The sequence below is a fragment of the Vanellus vanellus genome (genome assembly GCF_965231255.1).
Source record: "Vanellus vanellus genome assembly, chromosome: 9".
Lineage (NCBI taxonomy): Eukaryota > Metazoa > Chordata > Aves > Charadriiformes > Charadriidae > Vanellus > Vanellus vanellus.
The window spans coordinates 1,953,400-1,972,157 of record NC_138914.1 but is presented as its reverse complement, the minus strand read 5'-3'; the positions used below and the strand labels follow the sequence as shown (position 1 = coordinate 1,972,157).

General features: G+C 52.3%; 1 protein-coding gene across 4 annotated transcripts in view; it reads left to right on the top strand.

Moving 5' to 3' along the window:
- CADPS (calcium dependent secretion activator) overlaps positions 1–18,758 on the top strand; it is a gene marked incomplete at both ends in the record, with an annotated part of 221,813 nt that overhangs the window by 72,385 nt on the left and 130,670 nt on the right. For all 4 annotated transcript variants that reach the window (XM_082487726.1, XM_082487723.1, XM_082487724.1 and 1 more), the window contains 3 exons: positions 9,130–9,210; positions 13,523–13,759; positions 15,805–15,926. In XM_082487726.1, the coding sequence (XP_082343852.1) occupies positions 9,130–9,210; positions 13,523–13,759; positions 15,805–15,926 (440 nt within the window). The remainder of the gene's footprint in view (positions 1–9,129; positions 9,211–13,522; positions 13,760–15,804; positions 15,927–18,758) is intronic.

Sequence of the window (18,758 nt, the reverse complement as noted above, 5' to 3'; positions counted from 1 at the left end):
GCACTGCAATTTTTGCTATCTTAGTCCTGGAAAAAGCAGGAGCCGTAACCTTCCCTTGACATTTCTTCTCCTCCTTTGCTGCCGATAGACGGTGGTTTGGTGCAAAAGGGAACCAAAGCCTTGCTCTTGGTAACCAGAGTCTCTGCTTTGCCAATTCTTTGCTCGGACCTTCTGCAGAAAAGCATCCATCACCGTGCTACTGCAAGAACCAGTGTTGCGATTCAAACTCCGAGGTATGCACCGACATACCACGAGTATTTATTTTGGAGAACAGCCGTCCAATTTCAAGCTACACCTCTGTGGCAGGCAAGTTTTTATTCTGAATATGGTTTTTCTTTCAATTTTACGTTAGCCATTTTTAATTAATAAAAGCGATCATCATTCACACGATGATCTGTAGCTTCTGTTATCTACGCGTTCACCTGCATCACCATCCCTACCAAGCATGGTGCTGCAGAGGAACTCGAGTCTCCGTTGTACCACCTGGTCTCAGCCCCTGAGGGATATCCGCTTTCATGTCAACATGGAGACCAGCTAGGGAATTTCGAATTGACGGCTCAGGCCTGATCCTCAAGCTGTCCTCAGAGCTGGGAACAAAGCACGCGTGGCCAGGGAGCTACGCAAAGACCTGCGTGGGGAGGGATGCACGGCGCGGCCAGGGAACCCAACACCTCTGGTTCAAAAGGGCTTCTTCCTGCAGGAGCGGCACTCCTCACAGGACACCTCCTCATCCCCAAATACTCACCTCTGCCAAGCATCAGCAAGTAGAGGTTTTGACTTGAAATGTGTAAATACGCCGTGACTCTGTGAAGCCCGTCAGAAGGTGGCTCCTCACGTTTGTGGCAGGCTTTCAGATGCCACGGCCGTGGGCTGGTCCAGATATGGTGATGAAAGAGCAAGAAAAATCGGAGCTCCCTGTTTGAATCCACAGGAATTGAGCCCTGGGCCCCAAGCACGTTTCAGCAGGGAGGGGAAACTTGTCAAGGAGGGGTGAGATCCTGTGCACGAGCCTTGCCCCAGCCCTGCCCGTTGTGAAGACACCGTTGGAGACATTCCCGCGTCTCATTCCATTACCTTTAATCCTGCTGAGTGACCGCGCACTGCAGCTTTGCTGGAGCAGGTCCTCACTGGAGTTGCTTTGGTTCCAACGGCCAAAGCCCATTAGGTGTTATGTGACAATTACATTTAACATTAAGCTTTTAATCAAAAGAGGAGGATTTGGGGATATGTGGATCTTTCTTCCGTGTTGTTTGGGATGGGCTACTTGACGCTAATGGCAGCTCTAAAAGTTACTTGGAACTGAGCAAGAGTTTATTGTAGTTTTGTTGGAGGTTCAGGTGATTCGCTTCCTGCTGGCTGATTCCAAATTCAGCGTATGCTGAGCTGTAAGGGAGCACAAACAAGCTGAATGTGGCCATCTGCCTCCGGCTGCATCAACCGGCCTGAGCCCCAGTTCCTCTGGGGTGCCGTAGCTCAGCGGGCGCTGCCCGCGCGCCTGCGAGCATCCTTATGCAATGCCATAAGACGAGAGTATTAAGGGATGCTCAGAGGTCAGAGCCTCTGCGCAGCTTAGTTTTTAAGCCCTTTCAGTGTCGTACACCTCGCACGGATGATCTTTCAGAGGGATTTGTGGGGTACAGAGGTTCTCTGGCCACCGATGGAAAGGACGTGCCTTTCCAGTGGAAGTGCTCTGCCATCTCTTTTCTTTTTTAACAGCTAGCTAAGCATTTGCAAAGGCAGGCAGCGCTTTTTCTCCCCCTCCCCGTTGTGCTGAATCTGTTTTTTCAGCTGCTTTGATTTATCATTGCACGTCAACCTGGAGGTATCTCTGCACAACCTGCCGGAGAGCTGCGTGCAGGCTTTGCTTGTCTCAGCTTTCCTCGGCCCCACGGCGCATTGCAAAGCTGCCGGGGGGTACGGCGGTGGGCGGGTCGGTAACCGAGCTGGCACGGCGGGATGTCCACTTTTCCTGGGCAGGATCGGTGCCGAGCTCCGGGCTGCCCTTGCCGTGCCACTGGCAGGTGCTGGTTGATCCGGCAGCGCTCCGCAGATGAGCAGCGAGTGCCCGTGGGTGCTGCCGCCGGCACCGAGGAGGGCGTGAGAGACCTCCCCCGGCACGTGCCGCCAGCACTTCCCTGAAATATGTTGGAAATCAGCTCAGCTTATGGGATAACCGGCTATCCAACAGGCGGTGTTTAGACCGGAGTTAATTCCAGGGTGGGTCTCTTGACCTCTCCTGGTGAAGCGGGCGCGCTGCCGCCATGTGCCCACGGATGTGATGGGCGAGCGCCGGCGCAGCCCGGGCGGCAGGTGAAGCGCAGGGATTTATTGCAGTGTTATAAGATCTCGGGCGAGGAGGGGCCGCTGTACATCCCGGGGAATATTTTCACCAGCGAGCCTAGTGCAACCCTAAAGCTTGTGAACCGTGAAATAAGATTTCTCTTAGAGAGGGAAGTGTCAGCCCCTACTGAATTATCCAAGTCCTCCCTTCTCCTTTAAACCACCCCCCCAGGACTCCCCGACTGTTCGCTCCCGGCAGCCGTGGTTCATTAGATAACCCGGGAGCTTGTTGGGATAACGGGAGCGGGCGCCCATCCGCAGCAAACAACCGACACTGTGCAGCCGCAGTTGGAAGCGACTGAATTCCTGCAGCGGGGCTGATTTTCGCCTACACAGGGGCAAAATGGTGTGGGGTTCTTGTCCAGGAGAGGGGGTTTGTCACCTTTTGGGGTGCTGGAGCCCCAGGGCTGTGTGAGGAGCTGGGGCTGACTGGAGGGACAAAGAAAATTTTGGTGAAGTAATAGGCGCAGATTGCAATTCCTTCAATTTAGCACAATGTAAAATTCCCCTTGAAATATCCTGCGTGACTCTGAGCCTAAAAGATTGATTAGGGGAAGGGACTGGCCAGTAGCCTTGAGCATCCCTGTCATGCAGTGGCACCAGGAGAGTGGTCCTCCTGGGATGCGCAGGGAGAGTACAGCGTTGCAGTGCGGAGAGCTGGTGGAGAGGACGTGTCCTGCCGGTTCCCTCTGGATCTTCCAAAATCCTCCCTCAACCCGCGTTAGTGACAATTGCTGAATCCACGGTCGAGCTGTGCTGATGCTGCTGGTTTTGCTGCCGCGGGGAGGTGTGTGACACGGGGAAGCTGTCCGTGCTTCCTCTTCCTCGCTCCCATTTCACATCCCAAGGCAGCCGGTGGTCCATGGGCTGCAATTTGCTGCTCAGAGGATTAGCGTGTTGCCCAGGGCATTGGTGACTTACGCTACCGAGGCAGCTTAGCATCATTCCCATTCCCAATTTAAAAGGGAGGTCGGCATCCCACCTGCGGTCGAGGGAGGGAGGGTTCAGATCCTCCTCCGCTTTCTGCTTCAGAGAGGTGGGCAGAGGTCGGGTCCTCGGGCGCCGGGCTGCCTCCCGCGCTCTGCCCTTTGCCACCCGTAGAGAAGAATATTTACTGTTGGTGGGAAAAGGATGCTGCAGAGCAATCCGTGAGAGCGGCACAGAGTGTGGCTTAGGAAGCTGTGTGCGGTTCAGTGCCGCTCTGTCCTGTCTCATGTCACTTGATCTCCAAGAACAGTGGTTTTCTGATGAGAAACTGAGGGCTTTCATGCCATGAGTCACTTTGGGGGCCACGTGTTTCTCTCAGCTGGAGCACCCCGTGCTACTGATGCCCCAAGTTGTGAGTACACCTGGACTGATAGATTAATTATTAATTGATGGGGGCTTATGAATTTTTCAGTATTTTCACTCATTGTGCATCACAAAGCAAAACCACCTTTTATGAGACAAAGATCTCTCCTAAAGCCCTACATCAAAGCCGCAAAATTGTCACCCATATTGTGATCTTGTTCAGCCTTCACACGTAGCATGTTTGCTTTGAAATACTTAATCAACCATTTGCTGAGCTACACAGCTCCCGGCATGTCAAAGGATGAGCGCCTTCAAACTTTCTCTTTGAGGCTTTTGGTACCTATAGCCGTACGTGACACGGGTGTTTGGCTGCGTTCGTTATTTTGGGAGGACTTAAGCCAGGCTTAGGAAGGAGGTGAGTGGGTCACAGCTTTTGTCCTTGTCCTCCACCCAGGGAAAATCATTCACAAAGTGGGATTTTCGGACTCCCCAGCTGCGCGGTGCTGTGCTGGACATGGGGATGGAGACCATTATTGTTGGAGTCCGCGAGAGTGTCCCCAGCCAGGGCACTCGGTGGCAGCCTGTCTGTGCCTGCCTTCCGCTCCGCAGGAGGGATCGCCCGTCCCCGGGCGCCGATGCTGCCGCGGGGGAAACCGGCACAGGTGGTGGCTGCGGGTTTCACGCAGACCTGGACCAAACGCTTTCATTTCCAGCAGGTGAAGAGCCAGGTTTGTTTTCATTCCCAGTGGTTGCCGCAGCTCAGCGTTCGCATTGCCAGAGCATTTAAAATGTGGTTTTCCAGAGCGCCCTTGCAAATGGCTTGTCCTCTGCCGGAGCGCGCGGCACAGGGAGGACGGTTGGGTTCACCACCGCCTCCTAACCTTTCTCAAAGGCAGGGGAGATGCTTTCAGACAGGCCCCGGCTATGCTTCAGGAGGGGGATGTTGCGGCTCTCGCTGGGAAGCAGGGATCGGCATCAGCAGTGATGGGCAGGGAGGGGTTAAACTGTTAAATGGTCCCAGTGGCTTCTGGCTGGGGCTGATGGCAATTAAACCAACAATACCTGTCACGTCCACGGTGCGGGCGCGTGGCGTAAATGCCAGGCTCATCACTGAAGGTTGTATCTGTGTGTTGCATCCTGTCCCTATAAACCCCGCTAGCTTGCAGCAACCTTATTGCGTTGTACACCCTGCTAGCTTGCAGCAACCTTATTTCCAACAGTGCTGAGCTCACAGCGTGGCTACAGATCCCACGTCATGTTTAACTCGCCTGCGTCCGTTGGGAGCGTGCCCCATCAGTGCGTCTTTGGTGGCATTGCCAACCTTCCCTTTCCCACCCGCTGAGTGCCGCGTACCGCCTGCCGCTTGTGCCACCGGCACCGTCCCCAGGCTGGGCACGTTAGCCCCCGCCGCAGCCCTCTCGCTGTGGCTGACGGCACGAGGGCCGTATCCTGCTCGGTCCCCAGGCATGTACGGTTTGGGGTGATAATCCAAACAAAACTGGTTTGGGCGTAAGGAAGAAGGGAAGAGGAGGACAGCCTGCGCCGCCCCAGCATCGCATTTGGAGCTAGGGCTGCGATTGTAAGTGGTATGGCCTTAAGCTGTGATGGACTGAAGCTGGAGCTTTAAATATATAACATTTTAACTCCAGAAACACGGGATTAAAGTCTTCCTGAACACTATTCATGTCCTTGAACTGCCTCCGACGTTTCCCGGGCTGAGTGGAGGTTTAAAAACTACAAGGCTGAGGTTGGGCGATGGGCGGGAGGTCTGCGGCACACCAGCCGAGCAGTTTAGGCGTGGATTCGGTAGGTGCCTACGTGTCCTGTTGCAGATGTTATGAATTAATTAGGTTGGCTGGTTTGTCTCTGCTTCTGCCTTTTGAAGGTATAGTGAGATTAACTTCCATCCCTCTGGGATAACGCAAGGAAAAGTCTTGCGGTGAATTTGTTCCAGGGTCCTGGAAGCAAAGGGATTCTTCTGCAGACCAGTGGCTGGTTCTTACTGGCGATTAAAGCTATCAGACTCGCATGATGAAAGTTTTTAACCTTTCTTTCATTTGCTGGTGCCCATTAAAAATTATTCCTTACTAGCAGTTTATCTGTTAAAAAACTGTCTTCTGCAAGATCTTCTTCTTGCAGTTGAGCGGTCACCAGGGTTAAAGTAGGCACATGCCCCGCGGTGCCTTCAGCGACGGCTGGCTGCGACACTGCTCGGTCTGGGGTTCCACGCAGAATCTGATCTACACAATTTTGTTTCATTTTTACGGTTTTACTGTAGCAACCGTTACACCAACGTAGATAATCTCTGCAGGGCAGGCAGAGAGAACTAATGTCGTATGCGGGTAGACGTATGAAAACATCTAATTTACCAGCAGGCAGTTGGGTAATGATCAGTTGAGAATTGCAAATTATGTACGTCATGTTTGTGGCACGGTGCTGAAGAAAAGCCCAGTGCATATGACAAATCATATATATAGTGAAATTTATAATACTTTTCACATTTAATTGACTGGGGCAACCTTATGATTTATATCTTTGCTTTATTCATAGCACACCCATAACATAGCCATAATGCAGAACGAAACTAATTCAATTTCTCTTTGACTTTGTAAATCATTTATATATTTGGCTGTCAAGTATTTGAATATAAAGTGGGCATGCATACGGCAGAAAATAAACAGCTGATTCTCTAGTTAAGAAATTGAGTTTTAATGATATTAGGGTCTGTGTTGCCTTACTTAAACGTTGAGTCTTGCTTAGATAGCATGCCGCACATTTGTCCCTTGCCTTATCTCACAAGGAAAGCATATTTTATGGGCACCAGCATTACTCTCTTAATGGCCCTATATAGCGTTACGACCGTGTAAAACGTAGTGGGCGTGCTTTGCCGGCAGCAGGAGCCCTTCCCAGGCTCCGGAGCAGTAAGTGGCTGAGCCGTTGGGCTCTTGGTCCCAAGAGGTCTGCTTGAACGTGGCGGGAGGACAGGCAGGGGCTGCGGGCAGGGGCTGCCTCATCAGTACCGTTCTGCCGGTAACAAGAAGAAAATGTTACGTTGGCTACAACAGACTGTGATTGCTTTCCCAAAGATCAGGTTTTGCCGTGGAGTTATCCTGCAGAGTCCTTGAAAGTACAGCCTGGAGAGATTTTTTTCGTTCCTTTAAATACCAGGTTACCTGGCTTGGCATCGCTAATTAATCTTGGGGGAAGAAAAGCCCCCAAAACCAATGCCTTGCCCACTCGACCACAACCAGGGAGGCTGCCTAGGCTGCGTGTGCCTCCTAAGCAAAATAATCTTCTGCAGTCAGATCTTTCCTTGACATGGTTTTTGACACCTGTAGCGTTACTGGAAAACATCTGCAAAATCAAGATAGCGCCGAAGGCGTGAGGCAGTTTGCAGGCTCATTATCGTACCGCAAAAGCAGCTCTCCTCCGCAGCAGCATCCTTGATTTCTAAATTTAGCGTGTGAGTTATTTTGGGTAGCGTGTGATTAACCTCCATTACTGTAGCTCGGATGGAATTCAAATAATGCCCCCTCCTTCAGAGTTGCAAAGAAACGGAAATCTGGGACTGTACGTTTCCTACCCTTAAGAAAGCAGCTCTGAGAGATGCGCAGCGGTGGAGGTCCGTTGCGTGATGCATTTCTTCACGGGGAAATTAGTGGGGGCAGCTGATCCCGAAAGGTGCTGGTGGTCCATGGCTCTGTACTGGGTTCGGGATCGGGACTACAAAGGTGCAGGCAGCAGGTTTTGTGGTCCGGCTGGTGTGAATGAAACGCGGGTGGACACAGCGGAGATCACCGAAGCTTCAGGGGAGTCGGATCGCGGTCAGGGCACGTTGTAGTTTTCCTGCTTGAATTAAATCAGTAACGGAGGCTTTCAAAAACTAATCAAAAGTATACTTTCCCTCAATCTCAGCCGTAATGACTGTCGGCTTTTTGGAAAAACACTGGTGGTGAAGCAATATGCGAATACACGCCTGCCTGCCCGAGCGTGTGCGAGAGGGGGGAGATGCAGGATGCGCGGGGGTCGGCCCAGAAGATGCTGTGGGAGGTGGCGGGTCTGGGGGAGAGCAGCGTGGTTCGGCCCAGCCAGGGAGCGCTGACGGACGAGCTCCTCGCTCGTCAGGCTGAGAATGGAAACTTTTTGTCGTCCCTGTAGCTGTAACTTTCCAGACTGCACTGCGCCAGCCGAGCCTTTCTTTTGTCAAGCAGTTTGTCTCCAGAGGAGGATAAAACCCAGGGAGGTGGTTAGCGCGACCCCGATCCAGCAAATAAAGCTCATTGATGTGCAGCAGTCGGTGGGAGAGCTGACCTGTGGCGGCGTGTGGCAACTGCTTTTTCTGGTAGCCAGAAGGGGCCGATACTTTGCAAACGAAGGCGGCATTTGGCTGAAGGAGCCACCGGCCTGGCTGAAGTCACGGTTGCACAAGGAGGTGAACTAAAACTGTGAGGTTTTGCCCCAGGCCAAGCTTGGGTTCGCGCCTCGTGGGTGGAGCAGCGCCGTGGCCGCCCCGCTGCCCCACGCCTCTAGCCGTGTGCCGGGGCCCCAGCGACCCCGAGCGAGTCTAAAGAGTGGTGCGAGTCTGGAAAGCAGCTATGAAATTGCCACCTCATTACAGCAGCTATCGACTTCTTCAGGGGCTAGTTTCATTTTGTGCTTTTTGGCTGTTCTGTGATTTACGTCTGTGTATTCCCACTAAAAATAACAGATCTGCCCCGAGTCCTACCAATGGGAAATTGCCCGCAGCGGTCGCCGTGCCTCTTCCGCGTGTGCTGTAATTGCATGCTTAACTGGCAGAAACAACATTTCAGCCTCAGAAGACATTTCGGGGCCAGGCGGACGGCAAACGCGGAACCGCAGGGCTGTGGGCAGTGCGTTGAGGGGGAAAAAAAAAAAAAAAAAAGAAAAAGAAATCTCTGCTGAAGGCTGCAGGAAAACCGATTGCACAAACTGAGCGGTAGCGCAGGGGTGCAGCAATACGGGAGGAAAGGGAAAGAAAATAAGCAAATGCTACTGCTGTGCATTTCTGCTGAGCCGCCTTCTGTCTTCTTCTGGGTGGCAAGCAGGGGCTCGGTGATGTGGAGCTGCCGTGTCCCCTGCCCCACCACGGGTGGGCTATGGCTTCCCGAGCACCAGCGCAGTGAGAGCCTTCTGGAGGGCGCCCCGCTCTTCTGGGGTTCAGATCGTCACCGTCAAGGCTGGCTGCCAGACCGGCTCACAGGGCAAAGTGGGTGTAAGACCTTGGGGTGAGGATGCTGAGCCCCAGGAGGCAGCTGGGCAGGCATCGAAACAGGGTCTGCGCCGTCCCCTGGTCGTGTCCGTCTTGGGACGGTGAACGTTGTGGGGGGCTCTGTCCCAGAGCGGGGCCCGTCCCCGCTCCCTCTGTGCTCTACTTAATTGATAATGTATCACAGGTGGTCAGCCCGAAGAACCGAGCTGCTTGTAGAGGTGCTGCATTGGTTAATTTTTCGCCTTGACGTGCTTTTTGTTTTTCCACAGCTGGACAACCCAGACGAGCAAGCAGCACAGATCAGACGCGAGTTAGATGGACGTCTTCAAATGGCAGAGCAGATTGCCAAGGTAAAGAAACAAAGTCTTCTGTAGTAACAAGCTCTTCACATAGAAGTACGTAAACAGTTTGAGGTAGCCCCCAGGTCCTGGCCTTTCCTCACAGGTTTCTTCTCCCAATAAAAAAATGAGCAGATTTTTAACTATAAACACAACAAGTACAGATGAAGCTGTTGTGACATGCCTTTTCGTGGAATGTCTTGATGAACCGGTTCAGTTTAGGTGCCGGCAAAATCCCTTATGAATCCTCAGCAGTTGGGAAGAAATTGTCCTGAAGTGCTCCGGTTAGATCTGCAAGTGCACATCTGAGCAAACTGCCGTGCTGGGCAACGAAGTGGGTGATGGCATGTAAAAAGGAGCCAGGAATTGCCCTGACGGGGTTTGTGCCGTTTGCTGGGCTGCTGGGAGCTACAGGTCCCTGCCCGTAGGTAGATGCTGCCCCAGTAAAGTGCTTCAGACGTGCTGTCCCGAGCACGTTCACCCTTTGCACAACTGCAGCCAGGCTGTCATTGCACCATGGGGACATCACTGCTCTCTGGAGCAGCAGACACAGGACCCCAGAACAGTTTCCATAACGAAGCGCTCGGCTAAACTCCCCAGGGACCCTCCTGTAAGGGACATCTCCCCAGGAGCAAATGACACCCTCACACAGCGCGAGTGCACGTGGCCTCCGATGGACCATAGATGGGGAGAAACCCTGAATCCTGTTGACATCAGTATGGCCGAGATTTTATCCTTGCCTCTAATCAGGTGCTCCGAGTCTCCGATAAAGCCCTAATGGGGCTGAAGTCATTGGGAATGATCTGTCTGACTGTTCTTGATAATCGAGAAACCATTACTAGAAGGAAAAGAGAAAGGTCTAATCAGAGGGACTTGGCTCGGGTTAGGGACCTGCCTTTCAGCAGCAGTCCTCCTGGCACGGAGCCGCGCCAAAGGGTGGGGGTTTAATCAGAAAGGTAATACCAGAGCTGTTTGCGACCACGCTGAGGTCCCTGGGTGAGAAAAGCGGAGGGCGTTCATTTACGGTCAGGCGTCAGCAAGGACGCCGGTAGCGCCTGCGCAGGTACTCCTCGCTAACGCTTCTGTTAAACCGCCACAGACGTTGCGTCTTTGGGGAGGCGGGCTGTGTTTTTCCCCGCTTCACTGACAGAAATAGTAAGGTGGCCAAGGACCACGCGGCCAAACGATGGCGCAGCAAAGCAGCAAACCCACTGCAGCTCCTTTGTTCAGCCGTTGGCCCTTTGCCATTTTATTGTCAAGAAAACCTACAGTATTTTTTTATCCGTGGCAAACCGTAAGCCCCAGCGCGGAGTGCTGCTGCTGCTCCGGGTCTGAGCCGGGTAGCCGGGCACTGGGTGCCGGAATGGGATTGCCTGGTTCCGTTGTTTCATTTTTCTCTCCATGACATGTGGGACAACAACATGCATGGCTCAGTAGCAGCCGGCAGAGGCTGCAGCTTCATGAATTATTTTTTAACAAACGAGAATCTGCCGTTTCCATTCCTCCCCCAAGGATGCTGAAAAGGAACCGCGCCACCGCTGGCCCTGCGAGAGGCGGGCAGGGGAAAGTCCTCGACGCAGCCTGACGTTTCCCCGTGCAGAATTCAACTTTCAAAATACAGCTGTGCAGCTTGCAGGGTGGTTTAGAGGAAAAGTGCCTTTCCTGTGATCCCCTTGGCAGGTATTGATATTTGGTCTCCTGCACCTTACTGCTGCAGGCCCTCTCTCCAGAATGTCACGTCCCACCAGCACCTGCCTACCAGAAACCGTTATTCTTTCGGACTCACGAATGCCATCTTCTGGAGGCATCCAAATGACCTTCTTGAATCCTTCTCTCTCTCCTCCTTTCCGGCCAAGGCTAATCTCCCTCTAGCATAGGGCGGGTTCACAATCCAGCTCAATGAAAGGCTAGCGTTTCCAATTTTATCTCCAGTTTGCAGCTTTTGTAGCAGATTTGCTGCCCGGGGAGATTTATTGTCCTCGGGGGAAACCGGCCCTGAGGTGGCCGTCTTGGAGATTCCGCGCTAAAGGCAAATTAACACCTCGTTAATAAATTAAGGGATTCGTGCTGGGACGTTTGTACTTCAGAGGCAGTGAAGGCTGTGGAGTCTAACGGGACCTGGGATGGCGGTGTTGGTAGCTCCGCCAGCCCTCGTCCCACCCGTCGTGTGACAGCGAACACGTCGCCGCGCAGGCCAGCTTTCCTCAGGGACCGCTTCCCGCGTGGGGAAACCAGGGCGCAGCTCTGGGTCTTTTTACCCCCTCGTGTGCGCGGGAGCCCCCCGCTGAGCCCGACTCCATCGAAGCCCTCAGCCCGCCCTCGGAGCCGGCCAGCTTGAGGGTGGCGCTCAGAGTCAAGCAGATGTTTTAAAGCTGAGTCTGGACAGGCTCTTCACTCCGCGTGTTGCACTTTTCCAGCAGCTAAATGAGAGCGGCGTTGCAGCTGAGAGCGCGGCGGTGCCGAGGCAGAGGTACCTCTTGCTCTGCAGTAGCCAGTGCTCTGCTGGGCTGGGCTGCCGTTCCCCCACCCGGTCGCCCGGCCTCAAGGGCAAGGAGGAGCACGCGGAGGGACTGCTAACTGAGACCTGGTGGTGACACCACAGCAATACGTCCGTCTGGGGCTGGGCCCGCTCTGCTTCAGCCTGCTGGGCTGGTCGTTCCTTGCAGGCTCTTAACTCTGCTTCTCTGCACACTTGTCCCCGTTTCTGGTCCTCTCCCTGCTCCAAGTACATGGGAAGGTGACCAGCATCCTTTCTTGCTGTTGGCTGCATCCCTTGCTTGTGTCTTCCTCCAGACTGCCCCCAGCTCCATCTCCAGTCCGATGGGTGACTGGGGACCGCACCTGCAGCTCTGCATTCCCGTCATCAGACCCACTCCCAGTTAAATTGTTACGCATCGCTTCAAACTCCCTGGTTTTAGCCCCAGGACGAGAAGTTGCTGGTGGCACACAGTGCAGTGTCTCAGTCCTTGCTGCATTTCTGAAGAGGTTTGTGGGAGCAGTGCCAAAATTGCGGTCTCTGGAGAGACAGATAGCAGCCGGGTGAAAAAGCAATAATGTTTGAACATCATTGCTTCAGCAGTAGTTCTCAAAATCTACGAAATAGTTGGATTTTATTTTATTTTTTTTGCTAGGGGTGGCTTGCAACTTACATAACGCATAGACAATAAACCAGACTGATGAGGTAGTTTATCTTACACCAGGTCTGATTTACACAAGGGAATTGCTTCCCACGACTGAGACTGGAAACAGAAGACTATACTTTAACTGCTCGGTACGAGTGTTGCTGTGAGCCTCTAACGGGCAAGCTATCGAGCACTGACGCAAAAAGTAGTGCGGTGGAGTACTTTCTCAGCAGCCTGGTGACAGTCTTGTGAGAAGAAACATGGCCGTGTTTTCTTTCCGAGCATACATTTTACGAACTGCTTTTTTTACAATATTATGAAATTGCCACTGAGATACTTTGCGCGTCAGCCTCGAGTTGGCGGGCTGCGGCTGCTGCCTTGCTGTCGTGCGCGGCCTCCTGTAACCCACTGAGAGACGTTCAAACCCCGAGCAGGTTCACGGCATGGGCAGAGTTGTCGGAGCACCCGGGGCTCCCCCTCGCACCGCTGGAGCACGGGCGGTAGGTCACAGCTGAGAACACACGCGGGGGAGCATCTCCTTTTGGTCTCACTGTCACCTTTGGTTTTGATGTTTAAACATCCTGTTTACAAGAAGGAGCACTGGAGGGTCTCACGGTGAAAGGTTGTCTTGTTGGAGGGAGACACGGGCCCTGGCAAGTAGGGGAAAGGGTGTTTTGCTGCTTCTTCCAGTTGGGAGCACAAATTCCTGCCCACGCGTTGCTGATTTTCCCTCCTCGGGCTTCTTTCACACCTAGAAAACTAATGGAGCGACTGCTCAGAGTGTTTTAAAAAGAGCTGGCACGTTTGGGAGACTGGAAAACAAGTCCCTAACTGTCAGCATCCTTTGGATCATTAGTAAATTGCTGTCAGTCACAAAGTTCAGCTGAGATCTGGCCTGGAGTGTCTGTAATTGTGAATACATATATATGAAGGCGGCCGTTTGCAGATAGAAAAATGAATGAAATGCAAGTGCGTGCGAGAAACAGTAAAGTTGGCTGAGTACCAAGTAGTAATTCTATGGGAAGCTAACAGTAACGTTTCCCCATTACACAGGGGGAAACTGTAATTTGTCATCTGGTTTGTGGGAGTTCCCTGCTCACAAACCTCTCTGCAGATGCTCCTGGGGGATTCTCCCAGTGCACCAAGTGGTTGCTGATTGTCACCGCGATTCATTCTGTTGGTTTTTTGTTTCCAAATCCAAGGAGCGCAAGTTTCCGAAGTTCGTGTCCAAAGAAATGGAAAACATGTACATTGAGGAGCTGAAGTCGTCTGTCAATCTCCTGATGGCAAACTTAGAGAGCATGCCTGTGTCTAAAGGAGGCTCCGAGTTCAAGCTGCAGAAGCTGAAACGCAGTCACAACACCTCAATAATTGACATGGGAGAAGAAAACGAGAACCAGCTTTCCAAGTCAGACGTCGTGTTGTCATTCTCCCTGGAGGTAAGCTTCAGGCACACGACAGTGTGCAGAGTTTGCGGGAAGAAAAATCACAGCAGCCGACTTCTGCTCGGTTCAAACTTAAGTTAGGTGGAGACCGTTCAGTAAAAATCACTTTCTGATCTCCACGAGGAGTGGCTCCTCTCTGAGTTACCAGAAGCTTTGCCTGTGGTCAAACACTATGTCCTTTCTGGTGTCTCACCGTCTTGTTGGAACAAACTGTGAGATGAAGCGTCCGGCACTTCTTCCTGCTCTGTATCTTTTTAATCTGTGACTTTCCGGTCGGTGCTGTGTCCAGCAGTTTGTTTGTACAGCCCAGGGGAAGGCAGGGTGCTGCAGGGGCCCGCCGTTACCTCCCACACCGGCTGCCTCCGTCCTGGGAGCAGTGTTGCTGCAGTAGCTCTTTGCAGCCGACTTAATTGTTCTGTGCAAACGTATCATAGAATCATAGGGTTGGAAGGGACCTCTGGAGATCATCTAGTCCAACCCCCCTGCCAGAGCAGGGCCATATCTAGGCAAGACGTTTACTCCGAGGAGTCAGCAGCACGCCCATACCGAATTGTTGTTGTCTGCCAAGGAGTGGGTTTATGTTACATTGTCAAAGCGTAACAGGACGGGGTCAAAAATGTAGGATGCCGAAAAATCAGAAAATTCTATTTTTGTGTAGTTTCCTGTTTATTCCTCTTCCTAAGGGGCCTCTTGTTATATACATCACGCCGATGCAAAACGTAACGGCACTGCTTGTCCCGTGTCAGAGCTTAACTCATTAGAGGTCTGAAACCATCTTGCTAACATTCAGTTCAGTCTTGTTTAAAAATAGGGCTGCGAACCCGGGCACGGTGCCTTCAACAGCAGCATCAAATAAAGCCTGGCTTCTAAGCGTCCCCGTACAGAGGAGCAGGGAACAAAGCAGCAGAGCTCTCTGTTGGAAGAGCCTGGGCAGCGTGTATAGCCATGCAGAAAGGGGCTCGCCCTCGCAACGGCACGGCTCAGAGGCTCTGCTCCAGCCGAACCCTGTCTGGTGGGAAGCAGAAGCGCGGTGAAGCTCTGACTTCGGGAGCTGGCAGGTCCGTGCACGAAACTCTTGCCGCAAGAGAGCTTTTACCGAAAATGTGCGCTCATCAGAGGGTACGGTGGAGCTCCGTGTGCCAGGGAAGGGATCCTCAGTGAGGGCGGGTCGGAAGACCTGAGGAGAGGAATTTTAAACCCCTGTGTATATATGTCATAGGTAGCTGTAATAAAACACGGACAGAAACTCCCACAGTGTTTCTTCTAGAAGTATTTAAAGTATGTGATTAACAGGATTAATCACCTTTAAAAAAAAAAAAAAAAGGTAATTACTTGCAAGAAACTTAGATGGTGATTTCTTAGTAAGAAAGATGGAGAAAGGCTTTTTACCAGGGCCTGTAGTGACAGCACAAGGGACGATGTTTTTAAACTGAAGGAGAGATTTAGATTGAATATAAAGAAGAAATTCTTTATGATGAGGGTGGTGAGACACTGGATCGGGTTGCCCAGAGAAGTTGTGGTTCCTCCATCCCTGGAAGTGCTTAAGGTCAGGTTGGATGGGGCTCTGAGCAACCTGATCTAGTGAGAGATGTCCCTGCCCACGGCAGGGAGGTTGGACTAGATGATCTCCAAAGGTCAAACCCAAACCATTCTATGATTAATCTTGAAAACAGGCTTTTGGCACAAACTGAGCAGCTGTGTGCGCTTTTTTCTGCATTTCATATATGAAGGCGCTTTTAGGTGGGGCAGGAACATGACTGTGAGGCCCATCTCCTGAAGCTTGGTACAGCCCTGGCACCCAAAGGTTTCAGCAAGCCCATGCAGAGCCAGAGGGAGACCTCCCGGTCTCCATACAGACCTCGCTGGCTGCCGCGGTCCCTGCTCAGCATGGGCATGTGCCACCATCCCTACCCGCCTGCCACCGTGAAGGTCAGCAGCACGCGGAGGACCCCGGCACTGGCTGACCCCGCAGGTTCAGCAGCCAGAGCGAGGTCTGAAGGAGGCAGCTTCTTTTACACTCCCCTTTCTTTGCCCCACAGGTTGTCATCATGGAGGTGCAGGGTCTGAAGTCACTGGCCCCCAACCGTATTGTATACTGCACCATGGAAGTCGAAGGTGGGGAGAAACTGCAGACTGACCAGGCTGAAGCCTCAAAGCCAACGTAAGTCTTGCTTTGCCTTTTGCTCTCTCCACCGTGCTCTCCTCCGCTCCATCGCTGTGTTGCCGAGTCGCTGCGGATAGCTCCTGCACGGTGACACCAGGGGGGACGCTGAGAAGTAGAGGAGAAACGTGGCCTTCCACGTACGCAGAGCATCGTCTTGCGACTAAGAATGGCACATAAGCCCTGACTGAGGAAAAAAAAAAGTGTTAATGACAGGCTTACGTCTCTTGTAGCCATAGAGACATAAATTTGTGCCTATACGTAAGTACTTTGCTAAATAGGGATGGAGTTAAGCATGTACTTAGATAAATACTTGTCTGAGTGTCCACCTGAACTGGTGCCATCAGGTGTAGGTACATAATCTCGTCCTCACTGTCAGGGTTCCGGCGGTCCTACGGGAAAGGGCAACAGCTGGCGGGGACATGCTCCAGCAGCCACAGCCAGAGGTGGGAGAGACGAGCTGGGGAAGGCTTCAAGTCACACAGTTAAAGCTTTATCTGAGGCCACCCTGCCCTGGTCCGGTTCAAGGGCAGAGTCTTGTTCTGTCTTCTTTGATCTGGTCCCCAAATCCCCAGCCTTGGCCCCATACTTGGCTTTTTCGTCTTATCCAGATGTTGTTATAAGCCTGCTAGTAGTGATTGATCTTTTTTAATTCGGAAGGAGAAAATGATGAATAGCTTATTTCCTTTCCAATTTGTGGGATTCGTTAACTTGAAACACTATCTGTATGGGTTCGAGGCAGTTTTCCTCTGGTTCTCTGCAGAAATTTCACACTTAAATGAAATTCTCGGGGTGCATCCTCACAGTGGAGAATTGCCGAGGCGAAATGAAGCCTTCTCCGGTGGTGGGGAGCAGTGCAGGAGGGGCTGCTGTTGGGATTTCCCCCTCTCTGTTCCCATATCCCATTCTCTCTGAGTGACTGTCCCCCAGCGGCGTTTCACCAGGACCTTCCCAAGGTCATGGAAGGAAAGCCAAAGCCAGCCGGCTGCGTTACATGCGAGCGCACAAGTTGAAGACCAGCTGATGCAGGCAGGAGGAGAGCAGAGCCGAAGGCAGGCTGCCTTCCCTCCGTGGTTGTCCTCCGGCGGAGGCGCAGAAACTGCTGATGCCTTGCACCCCGCGCTGTACTGGAAGAGCAGGAATCTGCAGTAAGCAGTTTAAAAACAATATTCCCAATCAGGGAAAGTGCTGCAGCCTGGCTTACTTTTCAAAACGCTTCAAATCTGCTTCAGAGAAGGAAGTAGGAGAGCTGTGCTTGGACAAAAATTTCCATAATAACCTGCAGTTGTCACTATTTTAGGTATTTTTATTGCTTCAGTGGAGAAAGTTGAGCTCTATTTAGGGGAAATTACTACTGCCCATACTGAAAAGCACACTTCTGCCCGGTCACGTGTGTTGTTTAGCTTGGTCTGTTCATCCCACTTCTGCTCGAAGGGTCTGTCCTTCCTTACGCAAGCCGCCTTGTTGTCAGCCGCGGGACCGTTTATGCAAGTGTTGCTTTGAAAATAAGGGCTGCAGGAGTGAGCTCTTTAATTGAGTAGGTCTTTTTATCATAATGAAATGTACAGTGTCTGGGCATGAAGCCATCAGCCCTCAGGAAAACGCAGCCAACGCTGAATGCTGCGGCTTGGTACGAGTTACACAAGTCCACCACACTCATCCTCGCTCTGCGCTGACTTCCCGTAGAGGTGCGAGTCAGGCTTGAAGTCTTCGGGGTTGCTCCACTACTTGGGGCAGTGCCTATGGAAATGCCTTAGGGGAGCAGTAGGTTTGACAGTTGCGTTCCTTGAGGGTCCTGGGACTTCTTACTTCCAAAGCCAAAGACCTCCCAAGCCGAGGCTCTAGAATAACCATGCACAGAAACCAGAGGCTGTCACAGAAAGCTTGTCCCTTCTTCCTCTCTGCGTTTGAAGTGCTGCTTTCGCTTTGCTTCCCCTCCCGGACGCAACAGCCCAGACACGGAAAACCAAAGCCCCGGGAAAGCAATTTACTGCACTTAGATTCTCCTCTTCAGAAGAGAAGGAAAGAGGGAACGAACCAGATGTGACATGTTTGTCATGTTGCTTAATACAAGACTTGAAGGCCCACAGGTACTCCGGTGATGAGGGCGGTGATAGAAGCAGCTCAGAGAAGCCTTTGGTGCGTTTTTGAGCTATGCGGCCTCGCAGACCGAAGATTTGCGCTCAGCCAAAGCCGCCTTCTGGAGAGTCTCTTTACGTGCGGACGTCACTCTCACCGAGGTCATTCGCATCGTGTTTCCTTCTGTACTTTTCATCCTAAGCAGAGCGCTCACTGCTAAAGGAACTGGATGAGCACGAGCACGCCGGAGCGCTCTCCGGGGGAGGTCGCTCGCTCCCCGGGCGTCCCAGCTTCCGTGTGCTTTGGCAGGGATGCTGCCCGGCCCGGGGGTGAGGAGCGTGCTGCAGAGGGTTTGAACCTCAGCACTGTGAAAGTGTAAACGTTGAAGCAGGTTACCCCGGTGCATCCCAGAACTTCTATATCTCAGAGGCTCAAAAAATAGAAATGCGGGTTGAGCGCCCGTACTCGGAGGATGCGGTGAATACAGTTCTGGAAACGGGCAGTATTTTCTCAGATTAAACTGTAAGTCTTCAAACTGTTTGAAGTGCAGTTTTGCCGTCCTCTGGAGGCTCTACAGGCTACAAAAGACTAATTTTTGCATAAACATCAGGGAAAAAAAAAAATCCCCTTTGAACAGTGAGATTCGCTGGAAGCCCTCCCTTTTTTACCACAGCCCTGTGTCCTGGGGAGGTGGAAAGGAGAGTGTCACGGGGCCACACAGCCTTGTAGGACATCTTTTTACCTAAGAATGAC